This window comes from Lepidochelys kempii, chromosome 5, assembly GCF_965140265.1.
Source record: "Lepidochelys kempii isolate rLepKem1 chromosome 5, rLepKem1.hap2, whole genome shotgun sequence".
Taxonomy (NCBI): Eukaryota; Metazoa; Chordata; order Testudines; family Cheloniidae; genus Lepidochelys; species Lepidochelys kempii.
The window spans coordinates 100277128-100295935 of record NC_133260.1 but is presented as its reverse complement, the minus strand read 5'-3'; the positions used below and the strand labels follow the sequence as shown (position 1 = coordinate 100295935).

At 37.2% G+C, this 18808-nt stretch overlaps 1 protein-coding gene across 6 annotated transcripts in view; it reads right to left on the bottom strand.

The window, feature by feature from the left end:
• The window catches only part of APBA1 (amyloid beta precursor protein binding family A member 1), a 97792-nt gene that overhangs the window by 72555 nt on the left and 6429 nt on the right, over positions 1-18808 (bottom strand). For all 6 annotated transcript variants that reach the window (XR_012159082.1, XR_012159080.1, XR_012159079.1 and 3 more), the window contains exons 2-3: positions 6581-6682; positions 2007-2046 (exon numbers count right to left, since the gene is read on the bottom strand). Coding sequence is in view for 2 of the 6 variants with exons in the window: in XM_073345184.1 (XP_073201285.1) it covers positions 2007-2046; positions 6581-6682 (142 nt within the window). In the remaining 4 variants the exon portion in view is untranslated. The remainder of the gene's footprint in view (positions 1-2006; positions 2047-6580; positions 6683-18808) is intronic.

Genomic DNA, 18808 nt, shown 5'->3' with positions numbered 1-18808 from the left:
CCATGGAGAGAAACAGCACTTGCACTACTTAGCCTGCATCTGATGGCTATAAACGCTGCTCTGAGCTACTTAGAGTTAGCATGAAGGCAGGACAACCAAAACGTTCAATCAAGGCAAACAAAAACACTGAGCAAAGTACTTTCAACATCTCTACAGTAGAAATCGCAATTGCTCATCCAACCTGCCTCCCACAATAGTTTGCTCCATGAGGCAAGGTTAACTAGAGCAAAATAAACAATGTATTTTCATTCCTACAAAAATACAAAGCGTTTTCATTTCTCTCTCTCTCTCTACATCCAACATCCTTATGTTTTTGACTAAGATAATCATATCTTATCATATCTTTAGCTAGAGTCTAAAATAAAAAGAACAATAGGAACATAAACTCAGTATCAACCAACAGCACCTCTATTATTCAAGCACGGACCATAATTGGAATGATGAGCAGTGGAATCTCCTCAGAGCATTTTATAGGTATGATTTTTTCCCCCAGAGTGGAGTTAAAATCGGTGACATCACATTGAAAAGTATATAGTTTTATGCCAGACCTACTCACAAAAGTCATACGGGGGGATTGATCTCTTCAGGAGGGATAATTTTGATTTAGATAAAGAAACTCTCTTTGCTATAGGCTCTGAATCTAGATGTGCCAAGTCAGGGATTTATGCTTGGGCTAATACATACTATTGACTTGGTCCTGCAAGTTGCCATGAAACCTCAACTCCCATTGGTGTCAGTGCAAGCTTATGATGCTGATCAGGAGGCACTCAGTCCCTTGCAGGACGAGTCCTTATAATATCTACATGATCTATGGTTTTTCAGACTGATCACTTTAAAATTGAAGCAGTATTCTCCCCTTGGATATTTCATCTACTAGGAACTGGATTTTTCTCTTTAATCTCTTTGATCTCGAAGGTAGCTTCATGTAACACACTGCTTATCGGTATGCAAGAAAGAAAAATCTGGTTTCAAATTTAATTAAAATATACATAGCATTTACTTCTGCGAGAATTCATTTTTGTATAATTATCAACATTTTATTGTCATAAAATTTAAAGTAGTGACATTTTATTTTTCTTATGAATATGAAAAAACCCACTCTGAGGACTTACAGTATCTACCTCAAAGACTGAATCAGCTTTCTGAAATTCTGTAAAATGTATTTCTATTGTACAGCCTTCCAAATACAACATATTGGAAAACAATCCAAGGAATCCCAAGACAGAAATCTGAGGTTGGCTTCAACTCTCATCTTATATAAATCAAAAGGCCAACTGCAAGAGTTTTAAGGACAAAGTAGCAAAATTAACTTAGAATTTCCCTGCTTGTTCCATGCTATCATTACCTTTATATTATTTATAATTAATGGCATGCAGCTGAATATTTATGTGTACACACAGAACATACAAGTATGAATGTGCTTATGTTAATTCTAGTGATGGGTGAACCTCATATATATAATTTTAAAAAAATTATTTATCCACTGGACAGGTACAGCATGGGCAATGGACATTCCCCACCACCACCACAGCCCTGCCAATAAAGCTCAACCCTGGAGAGACCATTGATGTTTTTACTTTATTTTAAAGCCAAAAGGGACCATTATGATCATCTAGTCTGACCTCCATCCTTCGTCATCAGAGGGTAGTTCAGCCTCCATGCACATCCAGTGTGTTGTGAATTCCAAGAAAGGTGCTATGGATTACTGAAAATTCCAGTGGTGCCTTATGTGATGTTGTCACCCATCCCTTAGGAACTGGGCTGGGACCACTAATGAAACATTACAAAATAAAAGATAATTACACTTTTCTAACTTCCAAAAAAATAGTTCTGGGGTTTGGTTCAAGTTCTGGATTGGTTCGTTTTTGATCTAAACAAGTTCACCCAGCCCTAGTTAACATTTACCTTCACAGTCCATAGACTTCTTGCATTTTTACTTGTACAAAAGAATTCTATTATAATATGGACAGTGTTATACATTCAAAATTATATTTTTCACTGCTTACCTTCAACATAGGTTGGGAATGAAGCCAAACTTTTTCTGGACTGTAATTAAGACAAACAGGATTTCAAACAGAACAAAGCATGCTCAAATATGCATTAAAAATCGTTCCATGCAAAAACAACAAAAAACAATAAAACCCCAAAACATAGTGACAGTTAATTAGCAAAGGACAACTGACAGATTAGGAAAAATTTTAAATATCAGCAATTATTAAGGAGTTATTATCCTGAAGTGTAATCTATATTATTATCATTTTCATATATTAAGCAGTTCTACCCGGAGTCTGGTACTAGACAGCACATTTCTGAGTGCCAAGAGGTGCTCTGATCTATATAGGAATAACAGGAATAGTGCCTAATAAGTCACATTTTTAAGTACTTGGAATTCCAAACTAAAAATAATAATCTGGGAATATTTAAAAGGATTTGCAATATTATCAAAAAGAAAAGGAGTACTTGTGGCACCTTAGAAGCTAACAAATTTATCAGAGCATAAGCTTTTGTGAGCTACAGCTCATTTCATTGGATGCATAGAATGGAACATTATATATACACACACACACAGAGATAAGTTGGAAGTTACCATACAAACTGTGAGAGGCTAATTAGTTAAGATGAGCTATTATCAGCAGGAGGAAAAAAAAAAAACACTTTTGTAGTGATAATCAAGATGGCCCATTTAGACAGTTGACAAGAAGATGTGAGGATACTTAGCTTAAGGAAATAGATTCAATATGTGTAATGACCCAGCCACTCCCAGTCTCTATTCGAACCCAAGTTAATGGTATCTAGTTTGCATATTAATTCAACCTCAGCAGTTTCTCGTTGGAGTCTGGTTTTGAAGCTTTTCTGTTGCAAAATTGCCACCCTTACGTCTTCTGCTGAGTGGCCACAGAGGTTGAAGTGTTCTCCTACCAGTTTTTGAATGTTATAATTCTTGACATCTGATTTGTGTCCATTTATTCTTTTGCATAGAGACTGTCCGGTTTGGCCAATGTACACGGCAGAGGGGCATTTCGATTTATAACTTCTAGAAAAAAGCCCAATGAAAGGCTTCATACACCTACCAGCTCTAACTGCAGTAATACTCATCATTTAGTTACACTTAGAAGTAAGCCTAGCTGAGGATATTTGTTAAAGGCAATTTCTATGTCAGAAGTATGTAGGGTACATAGCGCACTGCAACATGTGCTGCTATTACATATAAAGAAAAGGAGGACTTGTGGCATCTTAGAGACTAACAAATTTATTTGAGCATAAGCTTTCGTGAGCCAGAGCTCACTTCATCGGATGCATTCAGTGGAAAATACAGTGGGGAGATTTATATACACAGAGAACATGAAACAATGGGGGTTACCATACACACTGTAATGAGAGTGATCACCTAAGGTGAGCTATTACCATTAGGAGAGCTGGTTCCCCTCTTCCCCCTCCCCCGCTGGAAATAGCTCACCTTAAGTTATCACTCGTTACAGTGCGTATGGTAACACCCATTGTTTCATGTTCTCTGTGTATATAAATCTCCCCACTGTATTTTCCACTGAATGCATCCGATGAAGTGAACAGTAGCTCACGAAAGTTTATGCTCAAATAAATTGGTTAGTCTCTAAGGTGCCACAAGTACGCCTTTTATTTTTGCGAATACAGATTAACATGGCTGTTACTCTGAAACCTGCTATTACACATGTTTGTGACAAGAATTCTAGAGAAACCAAGGATTACAAGATGTTGATATGCCTAATCCTAATTCCACAATGAAGTAGATCAGCATTCACTCCACTGATTTCTCAATATAATTATACCAGTGGAAAATCAGTGACAACTCAGGATCAAGCCCAATATCTCATATGAGGTGCAAGTACTTTTGAATATTCACTTACAGTACATAGGAAATTTATTATCCTTTTTTATGCTGAACAATTTACCCGGTATTATATGTATATAAAAATGTAAACCAAGCTCTCAGTCAGGCAATTGCACCTAAGTGGCAAGAAGATGGACTAAATGACCCAGTAAATCTTTTCCATTTCTTACTACATAGATTCTCTGAGTAGTAGTATTTTACAATTTATTACACTGGGCTTGTTATAAAAACAGCTGTTGGTGGCAGAAAAAAGTTTAATCAGGGCATGATATAAGGATATCAGGGCAACATTGAAATACTTGCTTTCTTCTTCTGAGAGATAAAGCCAACAGAGGACAAAGTTGTCACTGAATAATGGCCTCCTGCTGCTAAACACATTTAAGGAAAATTAAGTGTTGGGAAACATTTATTGTCAAAGCAGGAGAGCTGCCCTGAGATCATCCTGTCTATTACAATGACTATTTTTATTAAACCCATGATACATGTTGATTTTGATAATTTTATCTGATTGCTGTCAGTGCAGTACACAACAGCTTGACTGGCTGCATTCTGACAGGTACAGAGACAGACCGATTGTGTGGTTCAGAAAACAACAAGTTTATCCATGCAAGTGCAGTTTGAAAGTATACATTTTTCTAATTAACAGACTCAAGGGCTCAACTGACTGTCTGAAGTTTTATTTAGTTAGTATTAATCAATTCATGTTGGTAAGCCATCGGGGAATCTGATTGCCCCGCAGAATTTCCTTTTGGGATAAAGTTGAGTAAACCAACATCAAATTAAATGTTTAACATATTTATTAACTGCAACAATGTTAAAATTAAAAAATAAAATAAAAAAAATCTTTAATTCTAGTAGTTTTATTTGGGAATCTTTTGGTACTAGAAATAACAGGCGGCATCACCTGATGTCACTTAAACACAGAAATATGTATCTTTAAATCCTGGTGTAGAAAATATAACTTCATAAAAGAACTAGGTAATGTTTGTTGGATTTGTTCTGTTGAACAAAACATTAGATTTCTTTAAAATTAAGGTTTTGTTCAGACATACAACTATTTCCCATAAGCAAAGAGGTTTACTTTTACTATTGCTATTTGTAAGGGATGTACAGAAGAATGCAACACTGATTTAAAAAAAAAAAACCCTAAGAAATTACTTCTGCAACATATCCTACTATAAAAACTGGTTTATTACCCTGATACTGTATACAATCTAATGCTCAAAACTAAAATGGGTAGCATTTTATTTCATTAACACCTGGACTATGACTAATGATGTCTAATAACTGTTAGTAGTCAAAAATGGATTATCTGACATTACTAAATCTGTACTTTAATGAAAGCCAAAGACTCTAATGAGCAAAGAATATCACAGATCAAAGCACAAAACTAACACTCTCAAAGACTTTGGTATAGCTTTAAACCTTCTGAAAGCCATCACCACCCAAAATGTAAATAAAGATTTAAAAATATAATTCATAAATCATAGGCCTATCCTTTTTGTCAAATTTGAAACAAAGAAAAGATGGATATGACTATTATTACTTGGAATTTCAATTCTCAGCCAGTTTCTATATCTGTAGAAAACTGACCAGTGCATAGACACTACAATACAAACTGATAGTTAGATGGTACCTGCTTTCTACAATTGAAGTTTTTCTTTGTTTGCACTGTATTTATTAAAGTTAGAAATTAAAAAACGAAGATAACTGCAATTTTTCTGTTCATATAGTTCCCCAGGCACAATATGCAAAGACTAAATGCACATGATAAATTTTCCACATTCTCAGTTGTCCCATTGACACAAACAGGACCATTCACAGTTTGTAAAGTTAACCATGTACAGGTTAGTCTTCGCATGATAGAGGCACTTTTGAGGGTCCAATGTCAGGAACTCCTGGATTCTATTCCCAGTCCTGCCACTGAATCACTGCCTGCACTTGGGCAAATCACTTCACACTTCAGCGATTCTACTTCCCTGCTGATGAAACAGGGAGCAACACTAATAGGAACAGTGCTGTATTAATATTTATTTATTTTGGCAGGCCTATCATCCTGACTAAGACCATGCCTACACTTATATGCTTATAGAGGCACCGATGTACCAGTACAGCTGTGCTGCTGTAAGATCATTCGTGTAGCGGCGATATGCCAACGGGAGAGCTCTCCCGTCAACATAATAAAACCAGTTCAACGAGCAGCATTAGCTATGTCGGCGGGAGAGCGTCTCCCTTTGACATAGTGCTGTGCACATGAGCGCTTATGCCAGCAAAATTTATGTTGCTCAGGGGGTGTGTCTTTTTCACACCCCATGAGCGACAAAAGTTCTGGTGACATAAGCGCTAGTGTAGACATGGTGTAAGAAATGTAACCTCCTTTGTAGCAGGACACTCTGTAAAGAGAGGGAAAAGAAAATATTGCCTCCTCTTGCCCCAGTACAGAGGGGACATTGGCTGCTCTTAAATAAATCAACTCTCCTAAGCCTGTTACACAAACATCACTGCAGGAAAAAAAAAAAAAAAAAAAGCCATCAGAAACAGCGGTGTTAAATTAGGGTTTCAATCAGAGACACATAACATGAGGGAGAACAAAACAATAACTTATGCCAGTTTTGTTTTTTTCATATACAAGGATGGGGAAGAAGAAGAAGATATAAAGACATGAGCAGTAAGTGGAATAGGACTGTCTCTCTTAAAAAGACCGCACTCTACCTCTTTATTAGTGGAGGGTTCTGCTGTACCACAGACATCTTGGTGATGTTGCCTACTTGACGATTCAGCACCACGGGGTGAAGAGGAATCAGGAGATGGAGACTAGATATGGTAAGAAAAGAGAATTAAATAAAAAAACTGAGCGACCACTGTAGAAATCTCACTCTGTTTTATTTGGAAGTGGGAATAAGGGATTAAAGATGAAAAACATAACAGCAGCCAAACACTGTTTACATTGTTACAGCCTCTGTTTCGTATGGTAATGAACATGCAGAACTCTCAGTATGCCACTGTTTTTTACCTCAATAGTTATATGTTTATGAGGAAAACGAAATATTTTATTTGTCCATAAACTACAAAAGTTGAAAATTGAACTAAAATTAAATCCAGAGTAAATAACATTCACCAAAAAAGCATGACATGAAAACATAATTTTGGAAGCTGAAGGGGAAGGGAAATTATGATGTTTGGCACGAACATTTGTGACTTGCATTTGATTTTTCTTGTCAGCCATTCAATTAAGTTGCAATTACAGCACATCTCCCCACACAAGTAGTGTATGCAAACAAATTATCCAATTCGCTTATTGAAGGCTGCAAACAATTCAGCCTAATATTTTGAAAAGAAAAAAAAAACCCAAGAAAAAAATGCATTAAGTCAAGATGGAAATTGTTACGAGAGAGGAGTGAAGAAACCCTGAGGGCCTGATCAGAAAGTGGGGGTGCAACTTTAGTAAGATTATTCATCTTGAACTTACAAGTAGCAAATTTAAAGATTCAGATACTGAGTCCTAATCTGCCCCTTTAAGAAGCAGGTGTATGTACAATTGCTCAGGAGCGATTTGCCAGAAGGGTTGGCCTCAACTGAACAGAAGCAGGCTTCCATGGTTGCTTCTAACCATTTTTCAATTGCCTTAAGAAACTAAATAAAATAATAATAGAGCTGTCAATTAATCACAGTTCTCATGCGATTAACTAAAAAAAAATTCATCACGATTAAAAAAATTAATCGTGATTAATCGCAGTTTTAATCACCCTGTTAAACAACAGAATACCAATTGAAATTTATTAACTACTTTTGGATGTTTTTCTACATTTTTAAATATATTGATTTAAATTACAACACAGAATACAAGTGTACAGTGCTCACTTCATATGATTTTTATTACAAATATTTGCACTGTAAAAATGATAAACAAAAGAAATAGTATTTTTCAATTCCCCTAATACAAGTACTGTAGTGCAATCTCTTTATCATGAAAGTGCAACTTACAAATGTAGATATTTTTTGTTACATAACTGAACTCAAAAACAAAACAATGTAAAACTTTAGAGCCTAAAAATCCACTCAATCCTACTTCTTATTCAGCCAATTGCTAAGACAAACAAGTTTATTTATATTTATGGGATATAATGCTGCAGGCTTCTTATTTCCAGTGTCACCTGAAACTGAGAACAAGCATTCGCATGGCACTTTTGTAGCCGGCATTGAAAGGTATTTATGTGTCAGATATGCTAAACATTCGTATGCCCCTTCATGCTTTAGCTACCATTCCAGAGGATATGCTTCCATGCTGATGATGCTCATTAAAAATATAATGCATTACTAAAATTTTGACTGAACTCCTTAGAATCATAGAATATCAGGGTTGGGAGGGACCTCAGGAGGTCATCTAGTCCAACCCCCTGCTCAAAGCAGGACCAATCCCCAATTAAATCATCCCAGCCAGGGCTTTGTCAAGCCTGACCTTAAAAACTTCTAAGGAAGGAGATTCCAGCACCTCCCTAGGTAACGCATTCCAGTGTTTCACCACCCTCCTAGTGAAAAAGTTTTTCCTAATATCCAACCTAAACCTCCCCCACTGCAACTTGAAACCCCCTTGGGGGTGAACAGTATATCTCCTGCTCTGTTTTATCCGCATTCTGCCATGTATTTCATATTATAGCAATCTCGGATGATGACCCAGCACATGTTCATTTTAAGAACACTTTCACTGCAGATCTGACAAAACGCAAAGAAGATACCAATGTGAGATTTCTAAAGATAGCTCCAGCACTCAACCCAAGGTTTAAGAATCTGAAGTGCCTTCCATAATCTGAGAAGGATAAGGTGTGGTGCATGCTTTCAGAAGTCTTAAAAGAGAAACACTCAGATGTGGAAACTACAGAACCCGAACCATCAAAAAAGAAAATCAACCTTCTGATGGTGGCATCTGACTCAGATGATGAAAGCGAATGTGCATCAGTACGCACTGCTTTGGATAGTTATTGAGCAGAACCCATCATCAGCATGGACGCATGTCCTCTGGAATGGTGGTTGAAGATGGTTGAAGACATAAATCTTTTGCGAATCTGGCACGTAAATATCTTGCAACACTAGCTACACCAGTGCCATGCGAACATCTGTTCTCACTTTCGGTGACACTGTAAACAAGAAGCGGGCATCATTATCTCCTGAAAATGTAAACAAACTAGCTTGTCTGGGTGACCTGCTGAACAAGAAGTAGGACTGAGTGGATGGTAGGCTCTAAAAGTTTTCAGGGTGAATAAAAATATCAATGATTTAAAAAAAAAATTTTTTTTTATTTAAATCTGATTTTTTTTTTTGATAAAATGCTTTTTGAGAAAAAAACCTATCTAAAGATAAAGATACATTATAGCTCAAAGATATCTCATCATGGAATAGGGATTATAAATTCTAATTCTATAGTATGAGACAATATATTCATGTAATTTTTAAGAAAAGTTTTGTAAATGAGTTCCAATAGTTCATGGATTAGGGACTCAATCTTATGGGGTTCCAGGGGCTTCTGTATAGATTATTTAGGTTAATCTTTCTATCTACCCAATGGGACTCAGTGCTCAGTCTGGAAGATACCATCAGAGATTCTTAGTTTTGCAGTTCTCAAACAGTGGATTTGTGTCTCCAGAGATAACATGCTTGTTAACAGCAAAAATGTTTTAAATAAATAATATACAGAGGCGAGAAATAACAGACATCAACCCTATTGTCTCTTTGCAAATTAGTGTACACACAGTCAATTCCTTACCTGCCTCTAAAAGTGCAAAGTTTCAAAAAGTTCAACGAATAGAAGATTGATGGGGGGGGGGAAATAGATCTGGACAAGGAGAAGAAGTCTGGAGATAAATGTGAGAAGGGAGGGACAGGCAGTAGAAACAAAAGTGAAACTGTTTGAGCAGCATATTCCAGAAGTCTTGATGTCTTTCTGAGTGTAGCCTTCACTGATTTGAGATCTACCATACCATTCTCTCACTAAAAGGGAAAACCTATAATGGCAGCGGGCTATAAAAGAGACCCAGTTTGGGAATAAGAACCATTCAAGAAATGTATGTTTTTGTTGATGATGTTTTAAAGAAAGTCAAACCAGTGAACTGGTGGAAGTCACATAAGCACTTGGATTCAGAGGCTGTTGAAGTGATAATCTCACTTTTAACAGCAGTAGCTTCTTCTGCTGGTGTAGAAAGAATATTTTCTTCCTTTGGACGAATTCATTCCAAATTGAGAAATCGTTTGAGTCCTGAAAAAGCAGGAAAGCTGGTTTTTCTTTTCCAGATTATTAACAAACAAGAAAATGAAGGTGAAGACAACTGAGTTAGCTGCAGAAGCCAATATTTTAAGTTTCGCATGTTGACCTGGCTGACATAGTCGATTTTTTTTTTAAATATTTCATTTAACTATTTTAGTTAAAAACAATTTTAACAAAAACCAACCTGATTTTAAAAAACCTGAATGTTTAACGAAATTCAAAAATTCATATGCTTGTTTTGTTATGTTTGCTGTTGAAGAAAAAAAAATCTAGAATACATAAGGTTGTTGTTTCAGTTAAATAAAACAATTTAAATGTCTGCCTGGTGATGTTTTCCTCCTAATACAGCAAGGTAAGAAAATCCTCCAAATATTAATGATTAACCTGTTGAATTGGAGATTTTGGGAGGTGAACTGACTTCATAAATATCTGCTTCTATTACCTTTGGTAAATGAAATAACCAATCATTCATTTTCCGATATAGCTGTAAAATTAATCTGGAAAGTTTTCAAAATAAATCACTTAAAAATGTATAGTGTGTACCTTCTAAAAATGAAACCTACATCTATCTCTGAGTTGTGAAGAATATGTATTAAGGTTAAAACAACTAATAAGAATGCACTTTTATGTAGAAATCCACAATTAAATTGAGTCTTCCTGACTAATGATTTAAATCAATTTGATTTAAATCAAATCCACCCTGAAAGTTTTAAATTGTTTTATTTTTAATGCAGTTTTTTTTGTACATAATTCTACATTTGTAAATTCAACTTTCAAGATAGAGATTGCACTACAGTATTTGTATAAGGTGAATTGAAAAATACCATTTCTTTTGTTTTTTTACAGCGCAAACATTTGTAATAAAGAATAAATATAAAGTGAACACTGTCCACTTTGTATTCTGTGTTGTAATTGAAATTATATATTTGAAAATGTAGAAAAATCCCCAAATATTTACATAAACGGTATTCTATTATTGTTTAATCACGATTAATCACGATTAATTTTTTTAATTGCTTGACAGCCCTAACAAATAAATAATAAATAATAACAATATTGTCATTTATTTATTATTTTTATTGTAGTAGCACCTTGGAGCCCCAGCCACAGACCAGGACCACATAGTGCTAGGAGCTGTACAAACACTGGAAAAAAGAGGCCCTGTCCCAAATGTTACCTCCATATTTGTAGTATTGTCTAGACCACAAGTTTTCTAATTTTCTTTTCTTTTCACATTGTGGATCCATCCTTAATGGAGAAACTGTCTCATGGACCACCTTCCCTCCCAATCATTAATCATGGGGACTTCTTCTTGCTCTCAGTTATGGTCATGTAACCGGCATGTGCCAGCCACCAACAGCAACTGCTTACATGGGAAAGTAATATTAGGTAACCAGCTGTTGTATTTTAACTCTTTTCAATGTGATGCTGGTGAAGAGAATAGCAAAGAGAACCAACATGATGTGATCAACCAGCTCTCTGTGGACCATGGTTTGGGAACCATTATCCTACCTAAAAGGGAGTAACAGGGAACACTGCTAATACTGAAGAAGCCATATCTAGTTCTCTAAGGCAAAACTGGAAAGGATTTTAGGACAACTACTATACTGGAAATACAAAGGGTGGAATCAATGGGGTTGATTAAAATGGAATTGTATAAGTTGTAAGTGAGCACAGAATTTGACCCATAAAGTCCTAATTTCAAAAGCACCTTTAGATGTACTTACAAAATAAGTTTTCACAGGTACAATAGTGTGACTATATAGGTAAGATTCTCCTCGCACAGTTATGCAAGTCGGGTTCTGAGCAAACATTGGAATCTTACACAGTCCCCTCTAAAACACCAACACACACACACATTTGGGTCCTTACATAACTTTATCAACCCATTCAAGTTTGCCACCTTGAGCAGGCAACACCAGATATTTAACACATTTGATCACTAGTTTCCTAACTTTTAAAAAAAACAAAACAAAACAAAAAAGACCTTCCCCACTGCTTGCTTCTTCTTTGGGCCAACCAATGTCTTTACACTGTGACAGGGCTAGGCTCTGTTTAGGGGCAGTCATATCTCTGACCAACCTGGCTCTTTTCACTGGAATCCTCATTTCGGAGAAACTGTCGGACTCTGCAGAGGAACTTGAATGGATTCCCTCTGCCTCCAAATGGGATGAAACTTGGTTTCCAGAACTATGTTATGAAAAGGGAGTTCTTACACAAGCAGTAGGTTCTTACAACATTTCTTGTTTTCATATTAGCCTTAAGGACAACTCAAAGGCACCCATGCAGATCCTGGGCTACAAGGTCTAACCTCTTATCTCTCTCTCACACACACACACACTCCTAATAACATTAGTACAAGTCATACACACACCCAATAAGAGGACAGAATTAGAGGTCCTACCAAATATTGTGGTATAAAAAATAAGCTTCTGCTATTTTCCCCTCACAGGTGAGCAATAAAGCACCAGGAACCACTAACTAAAAACACCCCTTCGTTAAGATCTTCACTAGATAGGGACAGGATGATATTTACCAGGTATTTACCAAAGGCAGTATTTACCAGGCAGTATTCTATGATTTTTTCACCATTCCATGAAAATCTAGTTAGTCCCAGTTTAAAGGCATTTTCTATTTTAAAAACGGTTTCATTAATGCATACCATATTACACTTAGTTTTAGTTACATATTCAAATTGTAGTTACATAAGGCAGTAGATTCATAGATTTTATTTGAACAACCCTAAATTGAAGTAAAACTGCAGTCGGTGTAATACTTATATATGTAATTATAATACTGAACACTGGAATGTTTGTGTAAATTTTGGTTGGATATTTTCTCATAGAACCTACACGTCAGGATTAATTTCAATTTTTAATATTATACAAACAAAAGTCAAACATCTGATTGTATGAAAATGACAATAATGCATTGTTGTAGACTTGAAGCATTAAACAATCAGAAGCAGGCAGAGTTGCAAACAATTAGTCCAGGTCCATTTGCCTATACAGCATTCTACAACAGAAAACCAACTTAGATGTAGTGGATAGACCAAGCGTGTTCCTCAGTTCTGAATGGATATAACCAAAGTTTGAAAAGATTCATTCTATGCTAACTTGCTGGACATGGATGCAATTAATTTCCCCAGTTTCCCGGTTTTAACTAGGTTTAAGCCGGTATTTACCAGCGCTCTGTGCTAAATTAGTTTGTCTCAGGAAACTGCCAACCCTGCTGCTAGGTAAGCCAGAAGTCCTTGACTTCACATCCACTAAATCTTGCTCCAGAAAGTTGACTGTACAGTAGAAACTTCTATTATGAGTAAAAGTATGGACTAGGAAGCGGGAGACAGAGATTAAGAACAGGTGAAGAGTCTTTCTAAAAATGGACACCAAGAGCGGTGGAAGACACTTGAGCCTTCAGGCTGAAGTATTCTCGGCTATGCAGCTCTGCTACCATGGTCTGAGGGGGGAAAATCTTCCCCTACCCAAGAAAGCTCCCCAGCGTTCAGACAAGTTACATGGGGAGAGAGTTACATAGATAGTTAAGAGTCAGGAAATGCAAAAGTTACAGTTCCACTAGTTAACTCAGCTGTGTTGTTTTTCCATTCCTGTTTTTCTAACTAAACTTTACTGTTTCTGTTTTTATGTGTGTTAAAACAACATAACCGGTGTGCAATGCTGCCAAGCTAACAATGGTGCTGGTGGTAGTTTTGTGTGAGCAAATAATGTAGGATTGCGTCTTAAACCAAAAAAACAAACAAAACAAAGACACTTAGAGCAGATTAAGCATTGAATGTTGTCCCCAAAATAGTTCTTTAAAATGCTGTCAAGGCATGCTCAATTAGAAATAAATAAATAAGCCTAGTTGTTAGTGTATCATCCACATGTAGGAGTTCAGATATTTTAAAATTTTTTGCGTTGTTGCTCCAGGAGTTATCAGCATTACAAATCCGTGTGGGTGAACGCATACTAAACTACACACATCTAAAAAGTATTGGAATTATTCATCTATTCAAGACCATATAAATGCCTTCTATTTGGAATGTTTGCATTCTTACTGTAAGATTTTTTCTATGATGATGACTGCAGTCTGATTGAAAACACTAAAGAAATTTATTAAAAGAGCAGACTGCATGCAATATACAGCTTGCTGTACTGTTGCAACATTAGGTACCCCCAAACAGCGCCTGTATAGAGGTGAAGGGAAGTTCAGTCTAGGAGAGACTCATACATATTTGGCTTATTTAGCATCACAAAGCAAAAGGTACGATGCACAATACGGTGTGCAGCTTACAATATATAGGTAGCTCACATGCTAGTACAAAAAAAGAGATTCAATAAAAAATAGCAGGAAGGGCAGTTTGCTCAGCTTCTTCCAGGTGATATCTTTTATAACATATGATTTAAAAAGAATGTGTAGTAGCACTGTTCTTATAATCTTGAAACTAGTTAAGAAGCCTGAACCAAACTCTGGCAAGACAAACTATACACGTGTCCACTGATCTACTGTACCAACGTTAATGTTCATTAGAATTGTGAATGGCTGTATAAAAGGGAGTAACATGAAAAAAAGGGAGCAGCATCCCCACTTCTCTTCCTTCCTTTTCCACCTACCTGTCTTTTCCGATATTCAGCCTGGTACATCCAGAAATTCTCCATTAAGTTTTTGGTGTTGTCCAGGTGTAACTAAAGCATCCTCCACTTAAAACCTGAGAATAAGCTAGTGCTTCACTGTTATTTTGTGCTTGGGTTTAATAATGAAACTGGTAACAGGAGATGAGAGAGCAGTGCATTGTGTCAGACCTATCCAGCTTAACCTGCTATGTAACTGAATATCCTGTGAAGACATATATCAGGAATACTGGAGCTTCTTTTGTCACAGCGAACTGTTCTTGTTTTAGAAAAGTGGTGTTGTTTACCCATTCTTAGCAGCAGTATACCTAGAGATTTCATAAACAGCTTATTAGCACTGTCACACATAGGTTTGGGGGGGATGGAGAATCCACAAATATTTGATCAAAGCAAAATTCAGTAGTGCCATTTGAATCAAGGGTCAACTTTTCTATGTCTAAGTCTTCAAGGGGGTTAGATGAAACCTGCTAGGTCTCAGCTTGCATTTTCTTTCCACTTGTTTTTTTTTTTTTTAGAGTCAAAGGCCCACTCCAAAAAATATCTCACTCCTTCTGCCATATTGCCTATAGGCAGTAAATTAATAATTTTTCTCTCTCACCCCAACTCCCTGAACAGAACCCTAAAGATATGTACCTGCCTCATAAGGGTAACCATATGATCTTATTATTGGAACCCTGGCTCTTCCTCAACTTCTCCCTCACCTATCTGTTAATGTATGGAAATTAGATTGGAAGAGCTTTGGGCAGAAACTTTTCCTCTTATTTGTTCTGTAAAGCACCTAGGACAGTTGAATGTTATACAAAAAATAAATAGGGTACCAATAGCAATGTTAACTCAGTTTTGTTGTGCATCCTGTAACATTTTACAGAATATATTTAATGTCAAATCACTGGGTGCTGTCATAACTTAAATAAGAATAATGTTGATTTTACAGTGAGAAAAGTGTAGTTTTTCACTTCTCTTCTCACTAATGTAAAACAACTGAAGAGCTTTTGCTTGAACTTTCCCAAAACAAGACGAATCCCTTTTGGGCAGACAGTAATCATGAAAATTTCAGCCCAAAATGTGAACACTTTGGAAAGTTACAAGTATGTGGAATATGGGGATTATTATGGAAACTGGTAGTCAGAGACATCAGACACTCACTACAACAGCTCCCCTTCTTCCCCCAATACAGACAGAACAGTTCAGTCTAATACTCTGATCTGGTCAAATGTGAGTCTCTTTGCTAAGACTGCCAACAAGGGGTCAGTTAATCGCCACTGTGATTTGTGCCCTGCCCATTAAAAACTACACTAAAACCATTCATTTCACACAGACCAGGATACAGGTGTTAGATGAAAACTTCCTATCAGGACTGGATTGGAGATTGAAACCTATCGGTGAAAAGTTCCTTATTCCATAACTCATCCTCAGTATGCATTTTAGATGGTTTTGTTTTACTACGTTAAGGTAATGATATTGTTAAAAGGCAGCTAAGACAACAACACTAACAAACATGTACACATGTATTAAGATGTATGCTTTACTTATATATGTTGTAGAGTTTCTCCAGGAAATAATTTATCCTCCAATAAATCCGACCCAAGATATTACAAGAAAGGTCCCTTGTCTCCAGCTCCAAGTGTATATCTCTTCAGAAATCTTCAGAGATAATTACACACACTTGGCAGGTACTGACTGTTTACATTCATTAAATCCTCAAACCACGTTAATACATTATTATTGAATTTTAAACAGTCATACATCAGGAAATGCAAAGTTTGGGCCTATTCAGCAATGGTAGCTCTGGCTCCTTGTGGAGAAGTACTCTTGTATTACAATGCATGTTGTAGATTTTTATACCCACATATATATTGTTTTTGGGGCAGGCAACATGTACCTGTGTATACTGTGTACATTTATAGTATTGCATTTTAAATATCAGTAACAATAATAAAATAGTACAGTAGGTACAATATGGCTCAGTTATGGCAGGTATAGGAATCAGCATTCTGTGTTTCCTGACTTTGGTCCTTTTGGATTTTTATTCATATTTTTGCATTAAGAGTATTTTGTATTTAACTTTCTTGTTTTAAAAATGATCATAGAAAATGAAAGAAAAAAAGGCATCTGTGCCTGTATCTGAATATTCAGATAATGCTTGCATTTTCAAAGACATGCACTGCTGGATGCGCTCTCAATGGCTCCTCCCGCATGTGCTAAGGAGCGGGCACATAGGTGTAGACATTAAAATAAAGATATAGGGCAAACCAAATTTTCAGAAATCTGTCCTTGCTGAAAACTGCCTATAACAACCTACCAAATATGTGCAACTGGCCTGCACAGAACACTCCTAAAACTAGTTGTGCAAACACATTTTCAGGTATAATTTTGACCTGAATTTTGAGAGTTTGCCCCAGTAAGTTTGGTGGGAATAATCACAATGAAATAAATGCAGCTGTACCTGTTGCTGCAGATGCTCCCTATGCAGAACTTCCTCCACTGACTTCAAAAGGACAGGGGTGGATTATCCAATGGGCCCAGGGGCCCTAGCCAATTGGGGGCTCTGGAAAAATGGGCATTGCAGCAGAAATCCACTGTGGGGTGGCAGAAGGCTGGAGTCTTGGTAGAAGCTTCAGGGTGGGCAGGGGAAGCCCCAGCGCCCTGACCCCAGTACTCAGCAGAAGCCCCAGCACCCGGACCCCCCCGCAGCAGCCTTGGGACTGGATGAGATCTCGCTCCCTGCTATGCCCTCAGGGCTGGAGGAGCTCTCACTCCCCGCTGCGGCCCCAGGGTCATGGCAGGGGGATAGAACGTCTCCAGTCTTGGGGTCACAGTGGGGGCGGGGAAGAACCATGGGCTAAACGGGGGCAAGGCCAAGGGGGAAGGGGCAGAATGGGGTGGGACAGTAGGTGGAAGGGGTGGGGTGGGGCTACAATTCTGTCACCAGCTCCTCCCTCCCCCCACTTGCTCTGTCCCAGGGTCCCAGGAGACCTTAATCCACCTCTGAAAAGGAGTTCTTGTGCAGAGCACAACACCACCACTGCATGCACAGGTTCCACTCGTTCAAATCTGAAGGGTTTTCTTTGCAAGCACAAAGGCTAGAAACGTCCCTTTAAAAATTAAACCTCAGATTCTACAGAATCCGTGTTTGTTCAGCAAACCAATAAATACATTAAGAGGGTCAGATCTAGCCAGTGGACTGGGTGCTTCACACCAAAAGCTGGCATTGCAGAATTCTTGGAAACTGGCTCAGTTCTGGCTATTTATCTCTCTCATTATGTGAGATTTTCCTCCACTCTTAATGTCTGTAACCTGAGTTTAACTTGTCTTTGAATCTCAACAGCCGCACACCATGTGTCAATCTGAAGCAATAACTTCAGTTCTTGTCCACGTCTTCAGGAGACTTTCTTCATAACGGTAAGCATCACAGGCAGTGCTCTGGTTTACAATGAAGAAAAAACACTCCCAGTTGCCTTTATCTTTCCAGAAATGATTTAAAAACTGAACACACAAACAAAAATGATTCACAGGCTTCTGAATCAAATATTCACCATAATTTAACTATCCTGAGCTGTTTTAGGGAGTGTGTGTCTCTTCCAACACTATAATTGATAAACATCTCCCTTCTCCTACATGGTTGATGAATCAGCATAAAGCCTTCTGCCCTTGCAATTAAAATGTTCATGGTTACTGGGCCTGCTGTATAATTTTAAGACTTCATAATATCTACAGGCCACCCTCTGAAGACTTGACTTCTCAAATCAGTTCCAAAAAGCAGCTTTAAAGCCTTTGCTTAGAAAAGAAAGCACTAACAATAGCACATGAATATAGTCAGTCACTTTTCCTTCTTTCTTTCAAAGTTCAGCCAGTACCTGAAACCTGCTTAAATTATTTAAAACAGTCTTCTCTATTTCCTCATTAATAACAGAATACTCCTGCTGTGGAAAACCTGAAACATGTTTTTATCTCTGTGAAGCTGCTCCAGTGTTGGCGTTACCAGCACTAACAAAAACCAGTGACACAGAAATTTAAGGTTTAAACAAAACGTCTATGACCCAGAACCAG